At 39.8% G+C, this 25,381-nt stretch overlaps 2 protein-coding genes across 2 annotated transcripts in view; one reads left to right on the top strand and one right to left on the bottom strand.

The window, feature by feature from the left end:
- The first annotated feature begins 1,085 nt into the window (after nt 1-1,085).
- LOC125439977 (claudin-22-like) lies at nt 1,086-2,714 on the top strand. Its single transcript, XM_048509422.1, has one exon. The coding sequence runs from the start codon at nt 1,163-1,165 to the stop codon at nt 1,829-1,831; it is 669 nt and encodes a 222-aa protein (XP_048365379.1). The 5' UTR covers nt 1,086-1,162; the 3' UTR covers nt 1,832-2,714.
- A 1,569-nt stretch (nt 2,715-4,283) lies between these two features.
- Nucleotides 4,284-25,381, bottom strand: part of WWC2 (WW and C2 domain containing 2) — a 159,092-nt gene continuing 137,994 nt past the window's right edge. The window contains exons 19-23 of the mRNA XM_048509421.1: nt 25,032-25,196; nt 19,519-19,611; nt 17,726-17,968; nt 10,065-10,192; nt 4,284-7,527 (exon numbers count right to left, since the gene is read on the bottom strand). Coding sequence (XP_048365378.1) covers nt 7,461-7,527; nt 10,065-10,192; nt 17,726-17,968; nt 19,519-19,611; nt 25,032-25,196 — 696 coding nt within the window. The 3' untranslated portion in view covers nt 4,284-7,460. The remainder of the gene's footprint in view (nt 7,528-10,064; nt 10,193-17,725; nt 17,969-19,518; nt 19,612-25,031; nt 25,197-25,381) is intronic.

A 25,381-nucleotide genomic window follows, 5' to 3' on the forward strand; every position in this document is an offset into this window, starting at 1 on the left:
AGTCTTATACCAAACAGTTCCTGGCCACTCTCAGAAATATGGCAGCTGATTTAGCAAGGTGGTTCTAATCTTCATGAACTAGAGAACATTTCCTAGTTCTCATTCTACATTTCATGTGGGAAAAGGCCCTGGTTGTGGCACAGCTCTCTCTCTTGTACAAACAATGTGAATAAGAATTCTACATGAGAAAAAACAATTAATATCCATGTTTCACATGCACAAACTGTTCTGCATAGCCTACTATTTCCTTATTCTTCTCATGCTGCATAAGCCTAGAGAACTGCAAATTTGTCATTTTATAGAACACAGCCTTTGTTGGAGACCTCACTGGAAGCTGGTGTCACTAAATGTATAAGTCTAAGAGGGGAATAAAGCAAGCCGTGGCACTATTTAAAATGAATTAATATCCCTTCATCAGTGGTGCATGCTACAGGGGCTGTTTGAGAGTATTTTGAGCTATCACTCCTTGCTCCATTGTACTTTCTAAAAGGTCAAGTATACAACAAAGTTTATTTAAGACATGTTATAGGTAGAACACGAGAGAAAGATCTTTTGCAGTCTTTCCTGTAGAGGTGAAAGATGAGGAGAATAAAAGATAAGCCTTTGGGTGTATATATACCTATATTGAGGAAGTCTAATAATGCAGATTATAGGAAAACAGTCTACCTTTCTTTTCAAGGCCTTGATTTGCAACCTTGAAATCTCAAATTTAGCTATTACAATGAACTCCTGTTGCAGACAGAGCTAGGGTTTTTTTTTATCACCACTTAAAATCTAATTAATCCGTATTGAAGCACAAAGATTTCTGTTGTGTTTTAGGGTGAGGGGTCATAGAGCGTTCTTTGTTCATCCTCAGACTTGTAATCATCAGGCATTGGGATATAATTTTACCAAGCAAATTGGAAGGTAACAGATCAAATCCTTATCAGAAAACCTAACTCATGGTTAAGCAGAGTCCTTCGTCCTTTACAAGAAACATTATATTCGACAAGAACAAAAACACATTTCAGAGCTGTGAAAGGGTTAATTCTCAAACCTTATATCCAGGGCAACAAAGAACTAAAGATCATCAGAGCTGCAGCCAACATATAAGGTAGCAGTTCTTATAGAGTTGGCAGATAAGACTTTCTAGTCATTGCAGTTTCAGGGTTCTGCCCTTAGAATGGCTTTAGTGTACAGAACTATGATGCAGTTAGCTGGCATTTTACTGTGTTTTTTGGGATGGGTGTTATCCTGTCTCACTACTTACTTACCTCAGTGGAAAAACTATAACTTAGAGTTGAATGAACTGGAGATCTGGACAGTGGGACTTTGGCAAGCTTGTGTGGTCCAAGAAGAAGGGGGAATGCAATGCAAGGAATTTGATTCTTTTCTGGCTTTGCCTCCCGAACTCAAAATGTCCAGGATTCTGATGTTTGTATCAACTGGATTAGGACTTTTTGGCCTTCTGCTCTCAGGTTTTGGATTGGACTGCTTAAAGGTTGGCGAACAACAACAGAACATAAAGAAGAGGTTATTGCTCTTAGGAGGAATCCTCTTCTGGATATCAGGAATAACAGCCATCATCCCAGTTTCATGGGTTGCTCACATGATCGTGCAGGAATTTTGGGATGAGAGCATTCCAGAAATTGTTCCCAGGTGGGACCTTGGAGAAGCACTGTTTGTAGGCTGGTTTGCTGGATTCTGCCTCATTTTTGGAGGTTCACTAATGAATTGCATGGTCTGCTCAGATGATGCTCCCTCTTCCTCGCTTCGTTATACTATGGCAGAACAGCAAGACACCTGTCAACACTCGGAACGTGGCAACAGACCCAAAAGCCTGAGAGTTTGAGAAGACAGAGGCTTCTTTTTCTTTTCAGACTCTTAAAAATGCTGGACAAAACTTTCCTCAGACTAATGTTCAAGGGACTCTTTGTTCCTTCGCCGATTCATTACTCTTGGGCATCTAAGTCTTCCTCTACTCTTTATTTAAAGAGCAGTACTTTATGCTTGTTATTGCGAAGTTGAAAATGCTGGGATCACAGCAAGAGATTAAAACAAGTACGTAGAAACTACCACCACATAGTTTCATGTTTTGACTGAAATGCAAAAACAAAAATGAAAATCCACCAATGTTCAGATCAGACATAAGGAAACTTAATAATTCCTCATTTCACACAACTATACATTACCAAAATCAGCAATCAATTTACATGTTTGGTCCTTTGTAACTTCTTGAACAGCCTAGAAATAGGTGGGGCATTCTGATGTTAGGTATCTAGACTACTACAGAAAAGTCAAACTGATGCAGAATTTTTTTTTAGCTCCCAAGTACTCTGCAAGATTGGCACAGTGTTTGAAGGATTCTTTGGGTTGGATTTACTGTTATCTTCTGTGGAATGGTCACCTGGATACATTTGTGTCTGCCTGTTTTTTTTAAATGTAGAAACAGAAAAGAAAAATTCTACAAAATGTTCCATTCTGTTCTTAGATTGAATCAGTGCTGCTTTAAATAGAAAGGTTTGGGGCTGAAACCTGTGTTAATTGCTTATATTTCCTAAAAAGCTGTGTTCATTTTACTGTATGAAAGAAGCATCCTCTTTAGTTTAGTTTGATGGTCTTGTATGTATTTCATGAATATGCAACTTAAAATACCTTTTTAAAAATATCCTGATTGTTAATAATTTAACAATACTAACCTTTTAAAAGCTATTAAAAAGAGGTGAAAAGTGTAACCTGTATAGAGAAGACACAGAATTTTGTGCATTAGCTTTATTGGGAAATGGGCTTTGTTCCTTAGAAATATGATTTGCTGTTTGCCTTTATGCAAAATATGCCTGTTTGCAAAATATTTCCAAATGGTAGCAGATAATATGAAATACATTTTATGTCCTTCACAAAAACTAGACATTTGGAAAGGAATTTCAGAGTGTGAGGATATAAAATTCTCTCTGTATTAAGTACTAAACAACATCTCTACTGGTAGCAAGTTCAGAAGTTAGTGCCAAGATCTGAACAATACTGACCCTAGATTTTATGGAAATGCTACAGTATCTATTAAGGGACACATTAGCTAGTGCACTCGGTCACTTGTAAGACTGGAATCTTAGATTTTTTTATAAAGAATGGAGAGCAAGGAACTTTAGCAAATGCGTGTGCTCCAGACAAGTATCAAAGAAATGTTATGTAAACTTTCTAACCTTTCCCCCTCTTGCTGTGACAGAAGACAACATATTTGGGAAAACTGCAGAACCTCTGATAAAATGGTATTGGAACTAATTCCCTGATACAGTAGCAAAACAAGAACAAAGAATGTATCATTGTTTTTGATTTGTGGGTTTACCTTGTGGAGGGCATTCAAGCCTTGCTTTGCTGCTGGACAATAATGTGAGGATTCACTATCTGCTGATTATTTGAGTAGATTTCTCATTCCATGCCCATTAATTGGACATTAATTCACTGAAATTCTTCAGTCTTTTAGACAAGTGCAAGATACCATCAACTGACAATACTCCCATGGATAAACTGGTATATTAAAAATGACAAGGAGGAGATGTCCACAGATAAGGAAACAGTCTTAATTTAACTAAACCGTTTTGAAACTGAAATACTTCCTGCCAAATCTTGAAGGTTTTACTCAAATTTTGAATGAAAATTTAACACAAACTGAACAGTGATCCCATGTGTTGGCTTTAGAATGTACACGTATCAACCTGATTTCTACAAACAGCTGCTCGGTCATTATCATCACACATAATTAAAGAAAATAGTTTCGCCAATATCTAACATTTTCCTGCTTTTTCTAGAGAAGAGGCTAAGCTGTCCGGGGATGAAGATGATAACCAACAGGCTCCTGTTTGACCAAATTGTTCAAACAGTTTACCCAGCAGAGAGGGACTGTAAAAAATGATACTGTCTGAACCAGATTTAATTACTACCCATTAAAAAAAAGTGGGTTCAAAGCTGGAGCTCTAGGTTTCTGTATTGTCACATGAACAAACCAAAAAGGTCAGGAACACAATGCCTAAATTTCCTAAATTCCATGCTTTTTGGGGAAGGGAACGTATTCCAGTTTTCAGGCTAATCACATCGCCAATGGCATTCCCATGCATACCTTTTAAATAGATCGATGATGGTAAATCTAAGTATGCAGTTTTACCTGTTAGTGATCATGTCAATGAATTAACCACTAATACTGCAGGCAGTCGCTCTTGAGATAATACTGAAAGCTTCTGATTGTGGAAATCTTTTACCAGATTTGGCTGAGCAATTTTGTAAAACAGATCACTACTGCACAAGAAAGCTTTGTTAAAAAAAATGTATTTTTCTCCAAATCACTGAAACACATGGAAAGTGCAGAGATGAAAGTTAATCTAAGTGATGTACATGTGTACATTTACAGACAATATTAGCAAAGAAAGACATTCGAGATATAACCTGATTAAATATTTAGTTCCGTCCTGAGCATTTTATACTTAATTGTAACAAGGAAAAAAAAGTTGAAATCTGATTTTCCATCCTATAAACAATTTGCTATATTTTTTTTCATTTGGCTAAACAATAATATTGCCTTATACCTGTAATACTTAAAATTCAATAAGCAGTTTGCACTAATATACTGATAATGGAATCGTGAGAACTGTTTTGTTACAATTCTATTCCATGAAGAATAACATCTTGCATTAAATGTGGTATCTGTATACAGGAATTTATCCATGGTAACATTAAAAAAAAACAATCAAGGAATTCCATCACTGTGAATAAACTGGGCCAGATTTGAAAAACTCAGAACTCTTTCAAATGTATTCTTGAGTTAGTATGGATGTACCCTTGGGTAGTAAAAGGGCATATTAAGGCATGGAAGATCACTTTGATTTTAAAAATGAGAAAGTCTTGTAAGTAGCCAAAATGTTATTTGTCAACATCTATGAGTTATCAGAGACAACCCTTTTTAGTCCCCTTCTGATATTCATTTAATATCAAGAATCAAGAAAGCTGTACAACCTTTCTGACAGTAGTTTTTTTAAAACCTGCAAATTTAAATGACCAGATCTGAACTATATTAAACAGTAACATAAATAAGACTGAAAATAAATAAATCATAAGGTACAACTCTATACATCAAATCTACGAACATTTTATAGTCAAACTGAGAAGCTGAGACAATCAACCTTCATTTCTATATTAAATAATTTAGCTTTTAGAGACTGACCTCATCACAATGAATGGCATTTGTGTGATTATGGGGTATCCATGAAGTATCAAGCAGTTAGTTTTCCTAACTGCCTCCAGGTCTAAAGGCATGTTTACAGGATCTGAAGAACTACATAGACTTGTGCATAACAAAAGGATCCCCTGGAGAAATTTATAAAAAAATTAAGGCACAGGTGTGTATGTTTTTAAAAATACACCAGTTATTCTTAAGATGGCAACAAACATATTGTAGTTCTCTTTTCTAGATCTTTCAGCGAGACTACTACATCTCAGCAAAAGGCTACATCTTGGTGGGCCTAACCGTATGTTATTTTGCTATTTCCAGGAGGAAAAGTATTCAAATAGGTTGTTTTTGATTTAGATTTCATATGTAGGTGTGTTTGTATGTGTCACATATATAAGCAGAAAGTATATCCTCTTGTGCGGACCCAACCAATTTATACTCTCAAAGTGTAACTGAAAAGCCCTTAAAGCATAATCTCGCTGGGTTACAGTACAGTCTTATGAATGACAGTGGAAGTCACATCTCCATGTGCACAGAACTGCAGCTGTAATTTTGCAAAATTGCAGGAAGTCAGAATTCAAATTCTAAGGTCTTCCAGTTCTCTTTAGCAATCAGCTATCTTGGCCTAGACTGCTCAGCCCCCTAGGGTTGCCAATTGTGAACTGGAAAAGTCCTGGAGATCGGAGGTAGAGCCAAGGAAGAGTTGGATGTGGGCCTTAGCAGGGTATAATACCATACAGTCCACCCTACAAAGCAGCCATTTTCTCCAAGGGCCCTGAGTTCTGTAGCCTGTAGATCAGTTATAATTCTGAGAGACCTCCAGGCCCTACCTGGAGTTTGACTGTCCTATTGTGATACCCCAGCGGCCAAGCTAATGCTGCCAGAATGATTACTTCTGCTAGCCAAGCCGTACTATGACATCAGCGAAGAGCAGCTATTTGCCGCAAGATAATACTCCAGAGAGAATACGCCAGTATATACACATCCACTTGCACACTTGTAGCATTACGCTGCTTAGAAAGGTCACTAGAAATTTTTGTTTCCCAGTACCAAACTTGATAAACACATTCATATTGTCTTTTGTTTTTATGTCAAAACAAACAGCAATTTAAACAAACCAGGAATCTAGTCCCATAGGTACCTCAATCATGATCATTCCTTTTTGTGCCATACTTAACTTGGGAATCAGTTTGCAAAGTGTATTTGTTCTTTTACCTACTGAAACACATTTTTAAGTGCTCTAATGGCAAACATGTCTCTTTAGAAGAAATTTCTATACCAACAACATGTTTGCTGCTTTGACAAATTATGAATTTTTGCCTAGAACCACTTTTTTGAAAATTGCACAGGGCTTTCTACCCTTGACTAATCCTACAGGTTTTGGTGCTAGACGTACACATTATATTGAAATGTTAGTTTTATCTTTTAAGTGTTTGACTCCTCAGGTTTAAATGTTTTGCATGAACCTGAATCCAGTTTCAGAAAACAGCTGCCCTCAGGTAGATTCAGTTTAATTCATTTCAAGATTATAGGGTTGTCGCACACAACCTTTCCCTGCTTTCAGATGCAAGGAGATTCAACAACCTGTGTGCAGCCCAAGGTCCATTCACAAAACCACGCTCCTGTAGCTCAGTGTCACATGGGTCTTTCTTCATACAAAAAAAAAGACAGGGTTCTTAGTTGAAATTTTCAGTGTGAGGGACAGAAGTTAACAGCACCTGTCCTTATGAGGCAGCCTTGCTGTTTTGGAAGAATGTGTTTCTTGCTAGCTAAAAAAAAGTCACACATTTGTACAAAAATATTGCATGGCCTAGCAGCCATCTTCACAGTTTGCTCTTGTGACAAAAATAACAGTGAAAAGAAACCTCCTGCTGAACACAATATTGCTTGACACAGTGCAGTTCAACAGGATATACTTGGTACTGCCTTTGTTCTTTAGATCCATCTTTACAAAATAGTAGCATATCTGCAATACCTACAAACTGTACAAAATTTGCATAAGTGTACCAGAAATAATCTACTTTGGTATTTTTGGTGTGGGAGATTTGAACAGAGGAGAAGAAAGAGAGCTTTTCCTTGCATTAAAAAACCCCATACAGGAATACAATTTACTGTTGTTGGTTTTTTTTAAAACAAACAATATTTGTGATGTAGAACAGGAGGCTTTAAACCCAGGTAACTATGCTACAAAATATTTCATCTTTATATATAAAAAAGATGAACAAGTAGAAAACACCTTGTGGAGATGGGGACAGGGGTACAGTTAGACATCATCCGCCGGCAGTGAAGGTATGCTGATTTTTGCTCTGGTAAAGTATGCAATCTTCTCCCTTTAACAAAGAAATAAGGGGTAAAGAAACACACGGTCAGTGGTTACAGTGTTTTCTATGATATTTGCTGTAACGTCAGAGGCGGAACTGCAATGGGGACATCTGGGGCGGCTTGCCCTGGGTGCCACCATTGCAGTCACTTGTTGGGGCTGGGGGCATGTTGGGGTGGGGCATGTCAGGGGTGTTTCGGGGGTGGGAGGGGGTGAGCAGGCAGTTCATGTCCAGGACGCAGTTTCCCCTCCCTTTGTCACTGTGTAACGTGCACTGTAGGAGAAAAGGAAGTGGGTTGGATCCAGTGGTAATTTCTGCTGGCAGAAAGGATTCTTAACAATCTTTGTCACCACCCCACATTTCTCTACAGTCCCAAATACTGTTCCTAGAAGACAGGGAACCCTATAGGGTGAACTAGCAAAAATTACCTTCCTTCCATTTGTGAAAATTTACTGCTGGATCCAACTCAATGGGGAAAATGCATTATAAATTTCCATTATAAAAAATACATTATAAATTATAAAGTGAACAAATCTCTATATACTTGAATCTTTGCCTTTCAAATACAGTGACTTTATAGTATGCATTAAATTATACCCACTAGAAGTCACTCAGTGGCCCTAGCATTAATCAGCCCAATCCAGCAAGGGTTGAGTGTGGAAGCAGGCTTCCAGATATTCAGGTCAAGGAGGTTGCAGATCTGCAATGGAGTGTACATCTGCACTAAAGTTGCCCAACCACCACGAGGAGCAGGGGATCCCCTCTTTGGGACCCTTCATCTCTGGCTAATAGGGGTCCTACCAGCTTAAAACAAGGCCTAGGCCTCAATGTCTCCTAAGTGATGATATCATGTCCAGAAGTTATGTCATCACATTGATAATAATGAGGGAGACTCTCTGGTATTTGGGCTAAACTATAGTAAAAACAGCTTCTACAATAGAATTTTTGACCAAATACCAGAGTGTCTCAATAATTGCCAACAATGTGATGACATCACTTCCAGAACTGACATCATCACACACAAGGCGTTGAGGCCTAGGCCTCATTTTAAGCCTGGTAAGATCATCTCCTCCCCCACCAATGGGCAAGGTTGAACCTGGCAACCCTAATCTGCATTCATATGGCAATAGTCATCCAGGTTCCGCTGAATTTGCTGAATATATTATGATGTACATTTTCAGTATGAATGGATCAGGTTCCATGCTTCCAAGTAATCCCAATGATTGCCTTTTTAAAGGATAGTTCATTATTGCCATGTTTTAAATTGCTTTTTCTTAGGCTCAACAAAAATGCCTTTGTCACAGTCCCTTCTCTTTACGCTGTATTAGTCTTACACATCCACTAAAGCATTTTCTACTGCAAATACCATTTGAGGGATCTGGTGACTAGAATGTAGATCTGAATAGCAACACTGCCCACTGAAAATGCTGAACAGTAGACAAAACAGTGTGTCAAGAAGGAGGTTTAATCTGTCCCACTGCACCAAGAAACATCTAGATGGCTTTCTGCTTCCATATCAAGTTCAACATCAAGATTTTGTAGACTGAACATTTAAAAGGGTCAGGAAAATCTACAGTATCCCATTGATACCAATTCTGCATTTTGCATGCAGGTTCATGACGGTGTTTTATAAACCTTGCACCCTCTCCTTCTATAAACGCGCACACACAAACATTAAAATACTTTATCACTACTCCTCCTTTGCAGAAATACTGAAAATGGCATGAAAAGGACATCTTGTGTATTCACGTTCCACAAGGGAAAAGTGAAAATGAAGTAGAGCTTTTTATATCAAAACTCTGGGGCTGTGATATTAAGACGCAGCCCTCTTCAGTTTCTGCATACTAGTTCCCCAGCTGATGAGACCTCTAGGTGGCTATAAGCTACATAAGAACATAAGAACATAAGAACAAGCCAGCTGGATCAGACCAGAGTCCATCTAGTCCAGCTCTCTGCTACTCGCAGTGGCCCACCAGGTGCCTTTGGGAGCTCACGTGCAGGATATCAAAGCAATGGCCTTCTGCGGCTGCTGCTGCTCCCAAGCACCTGGTCTGGTAAGGCATCTGCAATCTGAGATCAAGGAGGATCAAGATTGGTAGCCATAAATCAACTTCTCCATAAATCTGTCCAAGCCCCTTTTAAAGCTATCCAGGTTAGTGGCCGTCACCACCTCTTGTGGCAGCATATTCAATCCCTGGCATCTTCAGTTACAACAGTGGTTCTCAACCTTCCTAATGCCGCGACCCTTTAACACAGTTCCTCATGTTGTGGTGACCCCCAACCCTAACATTTATCCCCATCCATACAGTCAGGAACAAAGGAAAAAACCATACAAGTGCCTGACTTTTTCACAACCAAAACATAAGCAGCTGACAGGGAGTCATTTTCATTTCGGGAAACAGCACAAGGGGAAGAGTTGAACCCTCTTTTCTCATTGTCGAAACCATGATCCATATAATTCCCTAAGGTTGCTTTTTAGGCCTGACTGGCGAACCTAAAAATTCTCACAGACTGTATCCATTCCAAAAGATCAGGGCTTTCTTTACCGAAATGACTGTACTTGAAGTGGCACCTTCTGGCTCTGCTCTCGTAACCGGCATACATCCTTTGAAGCTTTCCTCATCAATTTTTCAGCGCTTAAACCCCGCTTTTTTTCCTCCTTGGATTGTTCAGCCTGTTGAGGGAACAAAATTACAACTACCATGCAGCAATTGACAATATGATAGAAGACTCAGGAAGACTGGGAAAGCAGAAATACCTATTTAAACCCATGAGGCAAAATTTCTACAACAGAATGTGATAATGGGACACAGCATGAACTTACGAGCAGAGGAGAAGAGTAGTGCTACAGCTGGAAGCAGCGCATTGTTTGGGTTAGAAAATGAGAACCCCTATAGTGGCGCAATGACTGAAATGAGCTTGGGCAGAAAATGGTTCCATGCAGCCTTGCATTTCTTTTAAAAGGTTCTTAGTTCAGGCACCAGCCCCTGTGCCCATCACTTTCGCATACTCAGGAAGAAGATTTGCTGGCACACACAGGTGGAAGCTAAATGAAGGTTGAAAAGCCCTTTAAACAAGATTCTGCATGCAATGATGTGGAGTTCAGACACTTTTTTGCATGCTCAGAGGCTTAAATCAACCTTTAGGATGGATTTAAAAGAAAGTACAGACTTAGATACAATGGAATGTTTCCAAAGGCAGAACAATTTCCACCTGTGGAGCACAACCTTCTACCCTTCCCCTCCCATTGCAGCCAAAATGCACCCCCCCCCTCCCCAAGGCCACTCCTGGAAGAAAGAGATATTTTAGAAACAACATTTGGGGGGCTATTTTGACAGAGAGTCATCCTCTACAGGCAGAAATCCTCCCATTCACAGAAATATACGATTGGATCCAAGGCATGGCCTGTGTTTATAACCAGACAACATTCATGATGTGTGTGAATGTGTTAAATGCCATCAAGTTGCTTCTGACTCATGGCGACCTTCTGAATCAATGTACTCCAAAATGTCCTATCATTAACAGATTTGCCCAGGTCTTGCAAATTGAGGACCATGGTGTAACTATTACATAGCCTTATTTTTTGCAAGAGGACTGAAACCCACAAGGAGTTGTCAGGACTGCTTGTAATTGGCTGGCTACAACAGGTAGAATTCTGAAGGCTGTGTGAGGAGATTTTGAGGGGATTTTTTTCCAAGAAAGACAGAGTGAACAGATGTGTGCCAACTGGGATCCCTTCTAGTTGGTTAAGCTACTTTGAAGGACTGGAGGGTCAGATTGAAAGGAGAATCTGTCCCACATCCCTGGTATAAACAAAAACAATGTCCAAAATAAACACTTGCTTGGTCGGTTTTGTCTCTGAGGAAAACCACACTCAGGCTCATTCCGCACATGCAGAATAATGCACTTTCAAACTGCTTTCAGTGTTCTTTGAAGCTGTGCGGAATAGCAAAATCCACTTGCAAACAGTTGTGAAAGTAGTTTGAAAATGCATTATTTTGCGTGTGCAGAAGGGGCCTCAGATATTAAGCAGGAAAGGGTTTTTTTTAAAAAAACAACAACATCAACTGCTACCCTACATAAAAAGAAAAGAAAAAAACAGATATGAAATGCAAAGAGTCAACCTCTATCCTCCCCAAAAGAACCAATAACTCTTCCAGTGACATTTAGTAAAGAAGAGATCAGAACAACAAAGCAAAGAGAAAAAAATCTAATTCCCATCCTGCCTTCACCCTTTGTATAACATTTCTAACTAAACCCTTTTACTTCTAAACCAGCTTATATTCTTATTGTTCTCATTTTTTCTTTTTATAAGTTCCACTAATACTATCTTTTTATACACAAGCAATGTATAACCACTAACCAAAAGATTATATATATGTATATATATTCTCCTTTACTAATATTCTCTAGCTTTTTATTCCCCATTCTACTTGTTGCACACCCTGTATTATATACAACCATTTTCAGATTATTTGAACATTTATAATTACTCTATCCCCATTGATTTAAATTCATATTCAATCTTTAATGTTTGCCTTACATTCTATCCTTCCTATCCCTCCTAATTCTCAATTTAATTCCTTGGTGTTATATTTCTATAAAACAAAAGTTAGACAGGAAAGGCAACAGCAAGCACTTTCAGGTTGTCTGGGGTTCTTTTTATTTTTGTTGATAAGTTTCCTTGCATCTTGACTATCTGTGATCTTGTGATAGGATCCATTGAAGGTGAGTCACAATCAATCTAAAGGGAATATTCTTCTTTTACAGAACATCTGTAAAAATGTATACTCTCTGTGCTCCATCAAAATTTCAGCAATTCTTTCATAAGAATCATGACCTTGAAACTGTATAATGAAGGTTATCTTCTTTAAATGACCTTTTTGTCATGAACATGACACAGTCTTGAGGGAGATTCTTATTCTTGACTGCTAAGGATTTTATATGATAAATTTTATCCTAGAGAGAGACATGAACTCTACAAGCTCTGAAATAAAGTCTTTCCTAAGATTTTCTCCCTCTTTTTCTGGCATTCCGTGAATCCTCACTGCACACTCCTTTTGCTTTAAATCCAGCTAGAGTAACTTCCCAACTTGATAATTAATCTCTTTCTAATTTATTTAAATTAAATCTAGTGATTTAAATTCTTCTGAGATTCTTTTAAGATCAGTAGCTACTCCTTTAATGTCCTTCCTTATGTCTGTTATCTCCCCTCATTATCTTGTCCTACACATCCAACATCTCATGTAGCATAGATGGTATCAACAATTCAATTTTTTTGAATTGGGTCCTGTGCACTGAAGTCAGATGCAGTGCAATTTCTTTTCTTTTCTTGTCTGCCATCTTCACCTTCCCCAGTAGATGTCCTTCTTGACTCATTAAATGTCCTTTCTTGATTCATTCCATTTTAATCAGTCCAGTCTCTGTGCAAACACCTCCCTTCTGCCCCCTTTCCGAAAAATCAGTCACCAGAATCAACTTTTCCTTTCAAGATAAATTATAGTTACAGTTCATTTGCTTCTCCTCCAAACTATTTTTCTGCTCTCTTTTAAGAAAACAGTTTTAGTTTTCAGTTCCGCTCATTCAGACAAAATGGCGATCATGGCACATTTTTTTAAACCAGCACACAAACAAATAGTACTCATCCTTCAGCAGCCCTGTAAATCTTGCTGGTTGCAAAATAAGGTGCCAGCAAAACGTACCTCTTGTGTTCCATTCTATCAATCATGATTCAGAGGAAGTGCTATATTTTCTAAAGCTGCCTTCCCTTCCTTTGTCAAGATGACATGAAGCAGGTTCCAGTGAGAGAAGTAGACCAGGCTACTGCCATATTTCCATTGCCTTCCGTACCTCCTTCCCACCTTCAGAAGCAAAGCGTTTCCTCCTCCAGCTTTGTATAAATTACAAAGCTGGTCTTAGCCCCAGAATCATGTCTGGGCAAAATAAACAATGGGGGAGTCTCTCCTATCGGGGAAGACATCGCCATTAGAGAAGACAGGAAAGCTTATGAGAGTGGTGATAGAGATAAAGAGAGGAATTGGCTTCCTAAGGGTGAACTGGAATTCCTGCTCTGTTAAGGAAGGTGTGGGAGCTAGACATATCCAGAGGAAGGATTGTCTAGAATATAGTGTTTTAAGAAACTGTTTTTGAAATACTTACCAAAGAGAAAAAGAAAGGTCTTTTCAATCCATTAGTAAGAACAACAGCACATAGTGTCACCAAAACTGTTGCATGTATGTCTATTTAAAATAAATTGAAAGTAACATCTTGAAGACAGTAAGCTAGTGACCTGGGCCAAACTTGAAGGACTTATGAAGACAGATCCTGTAACATCTTATATATAAGAACCACTCTATACCACTCTTGTTTTTAAATAGTTGTTCTTCTGCCAACATATTTTTTCTTTGTTCTTGTAAATAAAATCTTTTTGTTCCAACTTTTTATTTTAAAGAGCCTCTGGTGCCTGCTTTTTATTTTCTGACAAAGGGAAAGGGGTTATTTTTGTGTTCCCTCAGAGCAGATTTTTCTATCTGCTTGAGAGGTGCCCAGTTGAGCAGTTAAAGAACAATTTTACTGCTTATTATAAATTATAAAAATTGGAAGAACACAAAGTGAACTGAAATAAAGTCACCACACTAACACTACCAAATCGGTAGAAAAATCAGTTGGTAGCTGCTCAATGAGCCCTGACAGTTATAATTTTGGAGGGAAAACTCCTGAGTACCTGGTCAGGGAAGGACAGGGAGAAGTCGTCATACATTTTTGGTGGCAGGATCCTGATACAAAAATAAAACCCACAAAGCAGTGTTCCCACCATTATTTGAATGTCAGTTTACGAAAGCAATTATTTATTTTTATTGAAAGAAAAATATTTTCCTGTCAGAAATGGAACCTCCTAAGAAATTTCAAGAGGCTCGTGAACATGGTACAGCAGTAGAGACTACCTCACAAGAAGAAAATGTCAGTCAGGAGTTAGAGCTGATAAAGATAAAGCTGGAGTTGGCAAAGGCAGAGAAGGAAGCTCAGATAGCCAAAATTCAGTCTGAGGAAAAGGAGCCATTAGACAGAATTGTGCAGGAGCAAAGAGAAAAACAAGACAGGTTAGCTTAGGAGCAAGAAGAAAGACAAGATTGAATGGCTCATGAGAAAGAAATGTTTGTTTTAAAAATGCAAGAGATGCAACTTAGGGCTCAGTTACCCCACCCCTTCAGCAATGCAGACATTCCTTCAATTGATACAAAAAGATTTCCCAGGCACCAGAAAGGCAATGATGTTGAAGCCTTTCTACATAGCTTTGAAAGGACATGTCATGATTTAGACATTCCTGAAGGAAAAAAATTTTTTTGCATCCATAAATATGTGGAATACTTAGTCAAATTTACTCTGACCTAAGAGAGGAAGAAACATCTGACTATGCTATATTTAAAGAGAAGAAGGTTAAGGGGCATTTTAGCCTCACAGCCAAAGTAGAAAAGCTTTCAATGACATTAAACCCAAACCAGCAGAAATGTACTCCCAAATGGCAAGCCATCTAGATGAAGCTCTAGATAGATGGGCAGAAGGGAACAAGAGTTAAAACAGCTCATCAGCTTGGAGCAGTTTTATATACAGGTTCCTTGTTAACTACGTTGGTTCCTAAAAGATAAATGGCTAAAGATGGTGGCAGAAGTCGCTTCCTTGAGTAAGAGGGAGACATAGGAGGAGCTGCTTTCCTAAATTCCTATAAGATAAAACAGATAAAAGCTTTGCTGTAATCTATAAAACATGAGGTGATTTTCTTCTGAAATTCTCTCATATGCTCTAGTAACTAACATTCATAATATTCATAGCAAAGTGTCTGAAAACTGTAAAGAATGCCCATCGTCTCTAGCTCTCAAAATAATCTATTTATGTGTATTCTATGTTGTTGATCAGCTGTATGAAATACTTCCCTGTTGTGTTAATAAAGTGTTCTGGTGTTTTATTCTCTACCTGAATTTTTTACATTAGTGCACGAAAGGCCCCTGAGTGCCCATTGACTTTTGTAGTTCTAATGGACACAAGACTTCTGCAGTAGATACAAACTTGTCTTGTGGAGCAAACTTATTACACCAAGCAGAGGACACATACAAACTTTTGAAGATTAATGACACTATGAAGACTTTAACAATAAAAGAGATATTTTATAGGCTTAAAGTAGATGCTAGATCTTCCAATGAAATTTTTATGCACTCAGATTCATATCAAGAACAAAATATCTGCTTTACAACTTTAATGTTTAAAATAGGTTTTAGAGATGAGAGGAAAGAGAAAAAAAACAAAGCACCAAAATACATTTTTCTAATGTATGGGAGACAGTGGAGAGAGAGAAACAGTCAAGACATCTTCTAAATGTCACTGAAGTGAGTGCAAAATCCCACTGACCTCAATAGATTTTAAATCTATCAATAACATTTGAAAAATAGGAAAGGTGATCTGTCATGGAACAAGTTGCTGCTGGCATGGAATCATAAATATTTGGATTGCAAACATTGTTTTTAAAGACAGCTGAAGAGTTTTGTAGAGTTTAAAGGCCCATGATTTCATATACCAGTAAAAAGGGCTTTTAGCAGAGGCGTAGCAAAGGGGGAAAGAGCCTGGTGCACTGGTGCGTCCTCCACCCCGCCCCTTGCCCCCATGGAGCTATGCCTCTGGCTTTAGTAAAAGATTATGGGTTAGTTCTAAGGGCTCCAGCTAAGGGGGGTGTCCTTTTCTAACAGGAAGGATTCTTCATCAAAGGAAAACTCCTTTTGTGGAAAAAAAACCCACCTCGTCACTTAGCAGAAGGAAATCCTTAGGTCCAACTATTGTTGTAAGTATTTTGTATTTCTAATTTTGAGGCAGACAAATATAACACCTGATTATGCCAACTGTAATTAGTATTTTTACTCTAATAGTTCTTTTAACAACTTTTATAACCACAATATGGCAGCCTAAGTTTTAAAAAATCCACCAGCATCCATAAGTTGTCTTTAATTGACGACAGAGTGAGGTGAAGATCAGTATTTACTCAAAAAACCCTCACCACCTCCTTAGAGAGTCAGCATGGTATGGTGGTTCAGAAGTCAGACTACGATTTGGGAAACCCAGGTTCAAATCCCCACTTGTGCCATAGATGCTTCCTGGGTGACCTTAGGCCAGTCACATAGCCTTGATCCTGGATAGTATTTGGATGGGAGACTTGCAAGAAATACCAGGGGTGTGATGTGGAGGAAGGCAATGGCAAACCCCCTCCAAACTTCTCTTGCCTTGAAAATCCTAGGAGGTTGTCATAAGTTGGCTGTGACTTGCTGGCAAAAAAACTCTTTACTCAGAAACAGCCATGGGCCCATTTCACAACTCAAGATCGTTTGCTGAGCGCAGGCCCATGTTCAATGGCAGACAAGTACATTTGTAGTCATACTTACAATGACGACCAAGCAGAGACATCCCAAAGATTCCCTGTGTCCTAAGGACATTTCCGCCAACCCTCAGGAGCAACTTTGTAGGGTCAGGGAGACAGAAGTATTCCATGAACTCATTCCATTCATGAATCATTGGATGTAATGCTATATCTCTGAATTCCTGATTCTACTGCTTTACAAACATGGGCTGTTTAGAGTGAAATTAGTTTGGGCCGTTTCTGCATGGCCCCCCAGGCGCCTCCACGCCGGCAAGAATTCTGCCCGGTATTGAAAGCGGAGGAGCGGTCGCACGCACGCGCGATCGCGGCCTCCGGAGAGGCCGACCAAGCGGCAGGCGGCTCCGCGTAGACGCCTCTGCCCCGCTTCCGTCGACTCACCGTGTCCCGTCGTCGGCCTACTGGCGATCGAAGCGCCATGCGCTGCCCTCCGACCTCCAGGGGTCCGGACGACAGCGTCAGGCGGAGCTTCAGCAACCAGCAATGGCGAAGACTACCTGATAATCTCGAAGCGAGAAACTTTTCGTCGTTCAGCGGTGCTGTTTGCACATGCCGGGCTGCGCTGTTGGGAAAAACAACCCTTTAAAGGGTTGTTTTTCAGGGCGGCTTGACGCCGCCCTGGGGGAGGGGGAGCGCCGCCTGTGCGAATGGCTCCCTGGGAACGGCGTTTTTACCGTTCCCAGGGCGCCATAAAAAGGCCGTGCAGAAACGGCCTTAGCTTCTAAAGGTATTGCAACTTTGCATGCATGCACTTTTCCGTTCAGAGATATGAGTAGATTTCTTTCATACCTGTTTTTCAGCTTGTTTCAAGGTCTTCTGGAATCTTTCATCCTCCAGCACACATGGAGGAAGCTCAGTCTCCCCTCTTGCTTTCATCTCTTCAAGCTTCAGTTTAAGTTCACGCAGTGTTTGCAGTTCATCATTTAGGCGGCTCTGTCGGGTCCGAGAAGCCTGGAGATCCAGCTCCAAGTCAAGGGAGGTACGGATAGGGCGCTTTTGTGTTGCTCTTCGTATGTTAGGCTGGCAAGCAGGCTAGAATTTTCAAGAATTCCGAGAAATAAGAACAAAAGACAACCAAATGTGGTGCAAATATGCTTCCGTACGCTGTTCCACAATAATTTGTCCCCACATGATGGCTTGGATCCTGCCTAGAATTTCCATGGGTAAAAGGTGGAGGGTGATTTTTGCTGATCTCCTCCGCCACCTCCATCTATGGAGGACCTTGGATTCTTTCTAAGTTATTTCTGAGGGGTTCCCTGTCCCTCAAGAGTGGCATTTCAGGGCGTGTGGGTTTTGGGCTGCTATGGAAGAAGGGGAAATTGCCTGCCCTTGTGAGCATGGAAATTCTAGGTGGGATTCAAACTACATTACATACGTCTAGAAGCTTATATTTATACATGTAAAGTTGTCATGAGAATAAGACTGCAGTCCTAAACAGAATTATACCATCTTAAGTCCACTGATTTCAGTGGACATAAGAAGTGTAACACTGCTGAGGATGGCCATCGCTTTTGACTTATTTTTCACAAAGTAGATAGTGGTTGAAGCATCATGCGATAACCTACATGAGCACAATCATTACAGTGGCTTTTAGTCCTAGACCATTCAAAATTATCAACAATTGCCACATTTTTAATCCTTTAACTATACCAGCACACTTAAAAAAAATTATGGACATTTTTATTTTCTATCAAGAAGTTCAGCAAAATTATATATAGGCTGCCTGTCAACATCCCTTCAATATTTAGTAGTCTGATGTACCATTTTCCATTGCCAAGAGATCTTTCATTTCTGAAGAATCCCAAGTCTTTCATAAACAAAGATTGATTTCTAATGAGAAACTGGATGCTGGGTGGATCTATCATTTGCAGTGCATCTCAGTGAGAAAGGCAGATGATAAATAAAATAAATTAAATTATTTAGTGGCTGAGGTTGATCTGGGAATTCTGGTAGCTGATGAATGGCTGCGAAGTAGGGGAAGAATGCACTTTGCAGGAGAGAAACAGAACTGCACACCATTTTATTCTGCAACCCCCATTTTCACCCAGGAACCTCCTAGATATGTACTTGCTGTACATGTGTGAAACTTGCTGTACGTAGTGAAACACTATAGGGAGCATGGTTCCAGGCAAAGAACAGTTGGGAAAGGAAGGATTAAATGTTCCTACCAAGTTTTATTTGCTGCAAATCATGCTGTGCCATAGGTACTTCACAGCAGTTCTGTGTCATCTGTTATGCCTAGGGCTATGTCTGTCCACTATAACCATAACCATCTATTTCCATTCACTGTTTCCCAGATCTGAACATAAGGGATGAAGGAGGTAAACAACTCTACCCTTCTTGGAGTGGAATAGGAGTAAAGTTTCTTTAAGGATTGTGAGTTTTAAACAAGACTGAGTTTAAAAGGCAGTTGCTATAACTTAAAAATCAGTGATGTAGAAGAGTAAAAGAATGGTTTGTTCCTACAAGTGTATTTTAACATGAAACCTGCCCAATGCTGCAGAAGAAACCTTTTGACCAAGCAAAGTGTTTTAAAGGAAATGGAAAAGATCACAGCAGCCCCTCAGTAAAACAGCACATACCCTTTTGATTCTCAAGCTCCGCCGTTCTGTGGCATTTCTCACAAAAAGGGACTTTTTGGCCAATGTTGAGCTGTCACTGTCACTCCGATTCAGCTGTCAATGCAAGGAACACACAGGATTCATAACATATAGTGGAGGAGCTGGAAACAGAATTACTCACAATATTTAACAAAATTCAAGTCCAGCTTTACCTTAAAGACCAACAACATTTTCTAGTATAAACACTTTTGTTAGTCAACGCTCACTCTGTCAGATATCTTACAAAAAACCTCTGGTAAATTTGGTGATTTTAAAAGATGTTATTATAGACTAAGAGTGCAATCCAGCGTGGCGGGAGGGAGAGTATTACGGATGCAGGGTGAAGGCGTGCTGACTCAACTGCCTTTTATGCTGGTGCAAGGTGAAAATGCGCCAGTGGGGGGAATACATTGGTGGAGGGGGCTGCATGCTCCTGAAGCACTGTGCCAGTGTTCTTCTATCGTAGGAGCCCACACTGGTGCGGGTGGGGGCATTTCAGGGGTGTTCCCGTGGTGGAGTCAATTTTAGTCATCTTCCACAGGGCATTCAGCCTAGGGATATCTCCTATGTCTGCCAGCAACTTAATGTCATGAAAACAGCAGACTAACCAATTGTCAAAGACCTAAGCCAGCCTTTGGGGTGGTAGTAACACTGAGATGTGGGGTCTGAACCAGAATTCCAGACATCAAAATATATTCTTAAAATTTTATTTAAGAAAGGTAGTAAAACACAGGATTAAAAAATAACAGTGAACACAAATTAAGGTGCAGTTCCGTTCACAGGGAAAATAACAAAAGACTAAAGCCTACATATGATAATGAAATACTTGCAGGCAAAAGATACTAGATGGCTTCATGTGCAAAGTTCCATAGAATATCAGTGGAGGGCGAAAACATAGAACAAGGAGGAAAGTACTTGCTAAAACTGAGCTAATTGATGGTCTCATTGAGGTCTATAGTGTTTATAAGTTTATATGGCCTTCAACAATGGAGGAGTTTATAGGTTTATCTGGCCTTCAACTTGGCCCTCCTGTAAACCTAACCCTCCATTATAAGGTGTCTTCTTAAGGATTAAATTCACACAGCACTCAGGCTGATAACTAGCAGAATAAGCCACTCTCTTTGGCTGATCGTTCCCCTCAGAGTTTAGTTTTCTCTCAATTAAGGCAGGCAGCACTTAACAGCCCAAAGGATTCAGACCAAAAGCCTTTCAGCTTGTTCTAACAAAGAGTTTAACTTCCTCTGCATCATGCAGTTACTTGCCCAATCAGAAAGTAGGAGGCCACAGCCCATCACGTGGCTACCCTGTTCTTAGGCCTTTCCTTCCTCACTCTGAAGATAAACAATATTTTAGTTTGATAGAACTGCTCTTTAAAAAGTACGCATTTCTACTGCAGTCCGTCACATATATCATTACCTCTCAGCTATTAATTGCAAGATTAATTAAAAAAAACCTCAATGACAAATAATTGCTATACAGCGGGGCACATACTGTGCTTTTATAATGTTAGCAAACATTGTTCAGAAGTTGCCAGCAACTGCTTTATTGTCTTTTAAGTTTTAATTTTTAAGCCTTTGTTTCTTTTATCTAAGAGAAAGCCTCACAAGAAAAGCAGAACAACAATGGCTCCCTAGGTGGGTCATATCCAAAACCTTTCTGAGTCACAGTGACTTGCACTCTTACAGTAAAACACTTATTTTACATTATGTTTCAGTACTATACAGAGTGTAATCAGAATCAGAAAACGACTATTTGTGGAAGAAAACTGCAGCTTAAAAAACTACATACTAAAATCAAGAAAAAACACTGAAAAAGCCACCCAGAATATCAAATTCTTTCCTTGATAAAAAGAAAACAAGAATGCTGAGGCAAGACTAAACCACCATTTCAATGAAATCCTAAAGATCCATCAAAATGTCTTTTCAATTAACTAATTCAATGGAAAAAGACTGTCTTGTGAGCTCGGAAGCAGAAAGAATCCGTCAGCTCAGGATTACTGACTATCACATTTGCTGGAAATGAGTTTTTGTCAGCATTGGCCCACATGTTATGGGTTTTTTTTGTCCAGTCACTGCCCTATTTTGGAGACCTGGGCCACAAACCAATCAACTTTTTTCTTGACAAAGGTCCATTCCGCATTGGCCAATACACCCGGGCTGGGGACAGGGAAACACTCGTTTTTTTTTGGGGGGGGGGGGCAACTTTGCACGGCTCACACCCCTAAAGCGAGACTGCCCGCGTTCCCCCGGAAATGGGTTATTTGAGAATAACGCTATCCATGAGTCTCTCATTTTAATGTGGAGTGCAGCAGCTCACGATCTAATGGCTGATCCGGGAAGCACTTGGTTCCCTGTCTTTAAACGTCCTCCCCACGCACCTATGCAACATGGGAGGTGAGGTTTTTTTAAAAGACGTACCTTCATGTGAAGGTGCAACAGCAACCTGCATTGCTTCTGCAGGCTCCGTTCGCTGCTTGCATGGAGGCATGCAAACAGGACAGCAGGAGAGTGGGTCACTTTATCCCACCTGCAACCCGCTCACCCAGTGCTATGCGGAAGGGGCCTGAGTCTTAAAATTTTCTGCTGTTAATTAAATCCTTAGATAAATGCTGTCTTTGTGAAAGATGACATAAAATAAGGATTGTGGAGTCTTTTTGGCAGCAGTGGTCAACAAAGGGATCCACTTTACAATACTGGAAAGAGGCAGATTCATCATATTTCAGCACTAAGGAACATTGTAAGATCTGGAATATATAGCATTTAAAAGGCACGATACTTCAATAAATTTAATATTATCTGGGTCTCTGGAGCTCTCAAAACCACAAATCTCTCTTTTTCTGTCTGCTATTTGTCTCTTTTTCCTACCCCCCTTTCTTTCATCCCCTTTTTTTGTCCTATGTTAATTGTGTGAAAGGTGTTCCAAGGGACTATTTTGTTTAGTTGTGTAATGAAGATGTCATATTAAATATATATATGTATATATATATATATATATATATATATATATATATATATAAAGAGACTACATAAAAAGATATCATTTTAAGTTTTTCTGGAAGACATCTTAAGCAATCTTGTTTACAAAAATTATAGCACAGAATTTTCAATAGTTAATGAGCCCTGAGCTTAAAATATGCTGATGCAACTAGCATCTGAGAAATAGCTGTGTAATCTAGGCTTCTCTCTCCCCAAAGAGGCATTAGTTTTCCTACAACAGGAAGTGAGCTGTTAAGTGATCATCGATAGTAATGCCCATATGTCAGTACTTAAATGTCACTCATGCATTTAAGGAGGTAAACGTGGAATCAGAAACACAGCTTTCCATTGCAGTCTCATAGGAAAACTGGATAATAAAGATGAAAAAAGAATATCTGTGAGTATCTAGAGGCAAGTCTGGAAAATTAGAGCAGCTTACCTAGATTTATTAAGGATGGATCAACCAACCCACCTTTCCAGCATAGTAAAGAAAGCTTTTGACATAGTCTCAGATGACATCCAAATTCAGAAAGCTCTCAAAATGTGCAACTTACACCAATCTCATATGGAGAGAATGAAAGCAAGAGAAAAATAAATAACAGCTTGGGGAAAATGGGGGAAGAACAGAGGGCATGTTCATGTACATTATGTGTCATCAAGTCGCTTCTGACTTACTAATCAATCACCTCCAAAATGTCCTCTTGTTAACAGCTTTGCTCAGGTCGTGCAAACTGAGGGCTGTAGCATCTGTTGTTATTAAGTCAATCCATGGCGGGTCTTGATCTTTTTTTTACTGTCTTGACATTTCCTAGCATTATTTTCTTTTCTAATGAGTCTTTTCCAGTGACAAAAGTACCATAGTTTCAGCTAAGCTATTTTAGCTTTTAGAAGCATAACTGCCATATGAAGCTTTCTTGGGCTGTACTTTATCAGGCTGTGAAGGTTTGTGATGTGTGTTTGGTGTTTTCCCTATCAAAAGTATGTGTGCTGTATTTTTAAAAAAATGTCTTACACACACATATACATACAGAATTGCACCCTTTTACATGCTTACTGCAAGGGGAGGAAGGATCTATGCAGAGTTATTCTCAGGCTCACATACACTTCCTCCAATTCTCCTTCCAAACACAACCCACATTTCCTCCTGACTAACCTCTATTTGCTGTATCTCCTGAATTTAGGCAATGCTTCAACCATTTGCTTTACTGCCACAACTTAATTGTGGTTTAGAATCATGGTTTTCGGTCAGGAAACAAACAGCAATTAATTACACTGCCCAAATTTAGATATCCACACAAACTGAGGTTTCTTTAAAGCCCATGCAGTCTTGCCTCTAAGGATGCTTACGTGTGTGTGTGTGTGTGTGTGTGTGTGTGTGTGTGTGTGCGCGCGCGCGCGCATGAACCTGATCAACCAGATTTGTTTTTATTGTGAGCGAAGTCTAAAGAAAGTAAATAGATTCAAAATACTGCAAGACAAGTGAAAGAATTATTCATATAAGTCAATCCTTGACAGGCAGGGTATAAGCCTCTCATGAATGCACCCTTTCAAATGTCACAAGACCATGGATGGTTTGAAGATGCCCCATATGAACATGTCTCTGGGTGTGTGCTACCCTTCCAAAAGAGATTGTTCTGAGAAGTACCATTGCAGGAAGTGCCCTGTACATATTAATCTAAACATTATACATGGATCACACAGAAGCAACACACAGCTTATGAATAGTTTTACTAGAATAGTTTGAGAGATCAAAAGGCCTGAATTGATTTAGGGAATTAAAATATTCAAATAGCTGTTTTCTTATACAAGCTCACTGCAAAGGAGACAATTCCAACCTATAAACAGCATTTTGTGAAAGTATTGGTCATACACCGTATATACTCGTGTATAAGCTGACCTGTGTATAAGCTGAGGCACCTAATTTTACCACCAAAACCTGGGAAAACTTATTGACTCGCTATAAGCCAAGGGTGGGAAGCTGGGGTTTGAGGAAGCCCAGCCAGCTGGCAGGCAGAGGGAACTCCTTATTTGGGCAGTGACTTCCCCTGATGTCACTGCCCAGATAAGGAGCTCCCTCTGCCTCCCTCTGCCTCTGCTGGGGTTTGAGGAAGCCCAGCCAGCTGGGTGCCTTGGGGTTCCCCTTTCACCCTCCTAGGAAGGCAGCAACAAGCGGCTTGTGCAGCCACAGGGAGATTGTCCCAGGCCATGCCCCCAGCCTCGGCAGAGGCCAGAAGAGCCTGCTGGCTGCGGGGGTTTCCCCTTCGCCCTCAGGGGAGGGCAGCAACAAGCGGCTGGTAAGTGGTGACTCGTGTATAAGCCAAGGGGGCATTTTTCAGCCGTAAAACAGTATATACAGTACCATTTCCACATGCTATCTTAGGTGAAAACAACAATTGACCACTCTTTAGCAGTGATGGATGAGTTTCCCAGTATATGACTCTGCCTGCAATATGCAGTTGCAAAAGAAGTTAAGTGAGTCTTTAGATAAAAGGACCTTGTGGAGGACACTCTTTATCTTACCCTACAGATGTACTGGTTCCGCTCTCCTGGAGAGAAGGTTTGTGAGCGGACTATCATGCTGTTCCTGACAAAGGGATGCTGCTGCTGAGTCTTCAGGCTGGCTCTGTCCTTGGGCCGGACAACCACACGCTCACTCTTATCTTCTGTGTTAGTTTCTTTGTCCACCTGTTGAGGAGTCAAAAACATGTTTTTTAACAAAAAAAAAAATAAATCTTCTAGTCCCCAGGCTTGATTTTCATCCCATCTTGTCAGAAGCCAGTGAAGATCAGGCACAAGTAATTTAAATGCCCTTTTCTTTCCACTGGAAAAAAAAATCATGCACGTTTGAAAGGATTATACCATTTCTTTTA

Source organism: Sphaerodactylus townsendi, linkage group LG10, assembly GCF_021028975.2.
Source record: "Sphaerodactylus townsendi isolate TG3544 linkage group LG10, MPM_Stown_v2.3, whole genome shotgun sequence".
NCBI classification, from domain to species: Eukaryota; Metazoa; Chordata; class Lepidosauria; order Squamata; family Sphaerodactylidae; genus Sphaerodactylus; species Sphaerodactylus townsendi.

Excerpts from the sequence above, each read along its gene's own strand:
- LOC125439977 (XM_048509422.1), top strand. The coding sequence starts at position 1,163 with ATGGCTTTAGTGTACAGAACTATGATGCAGTTAGCTGGCATTTTACTG.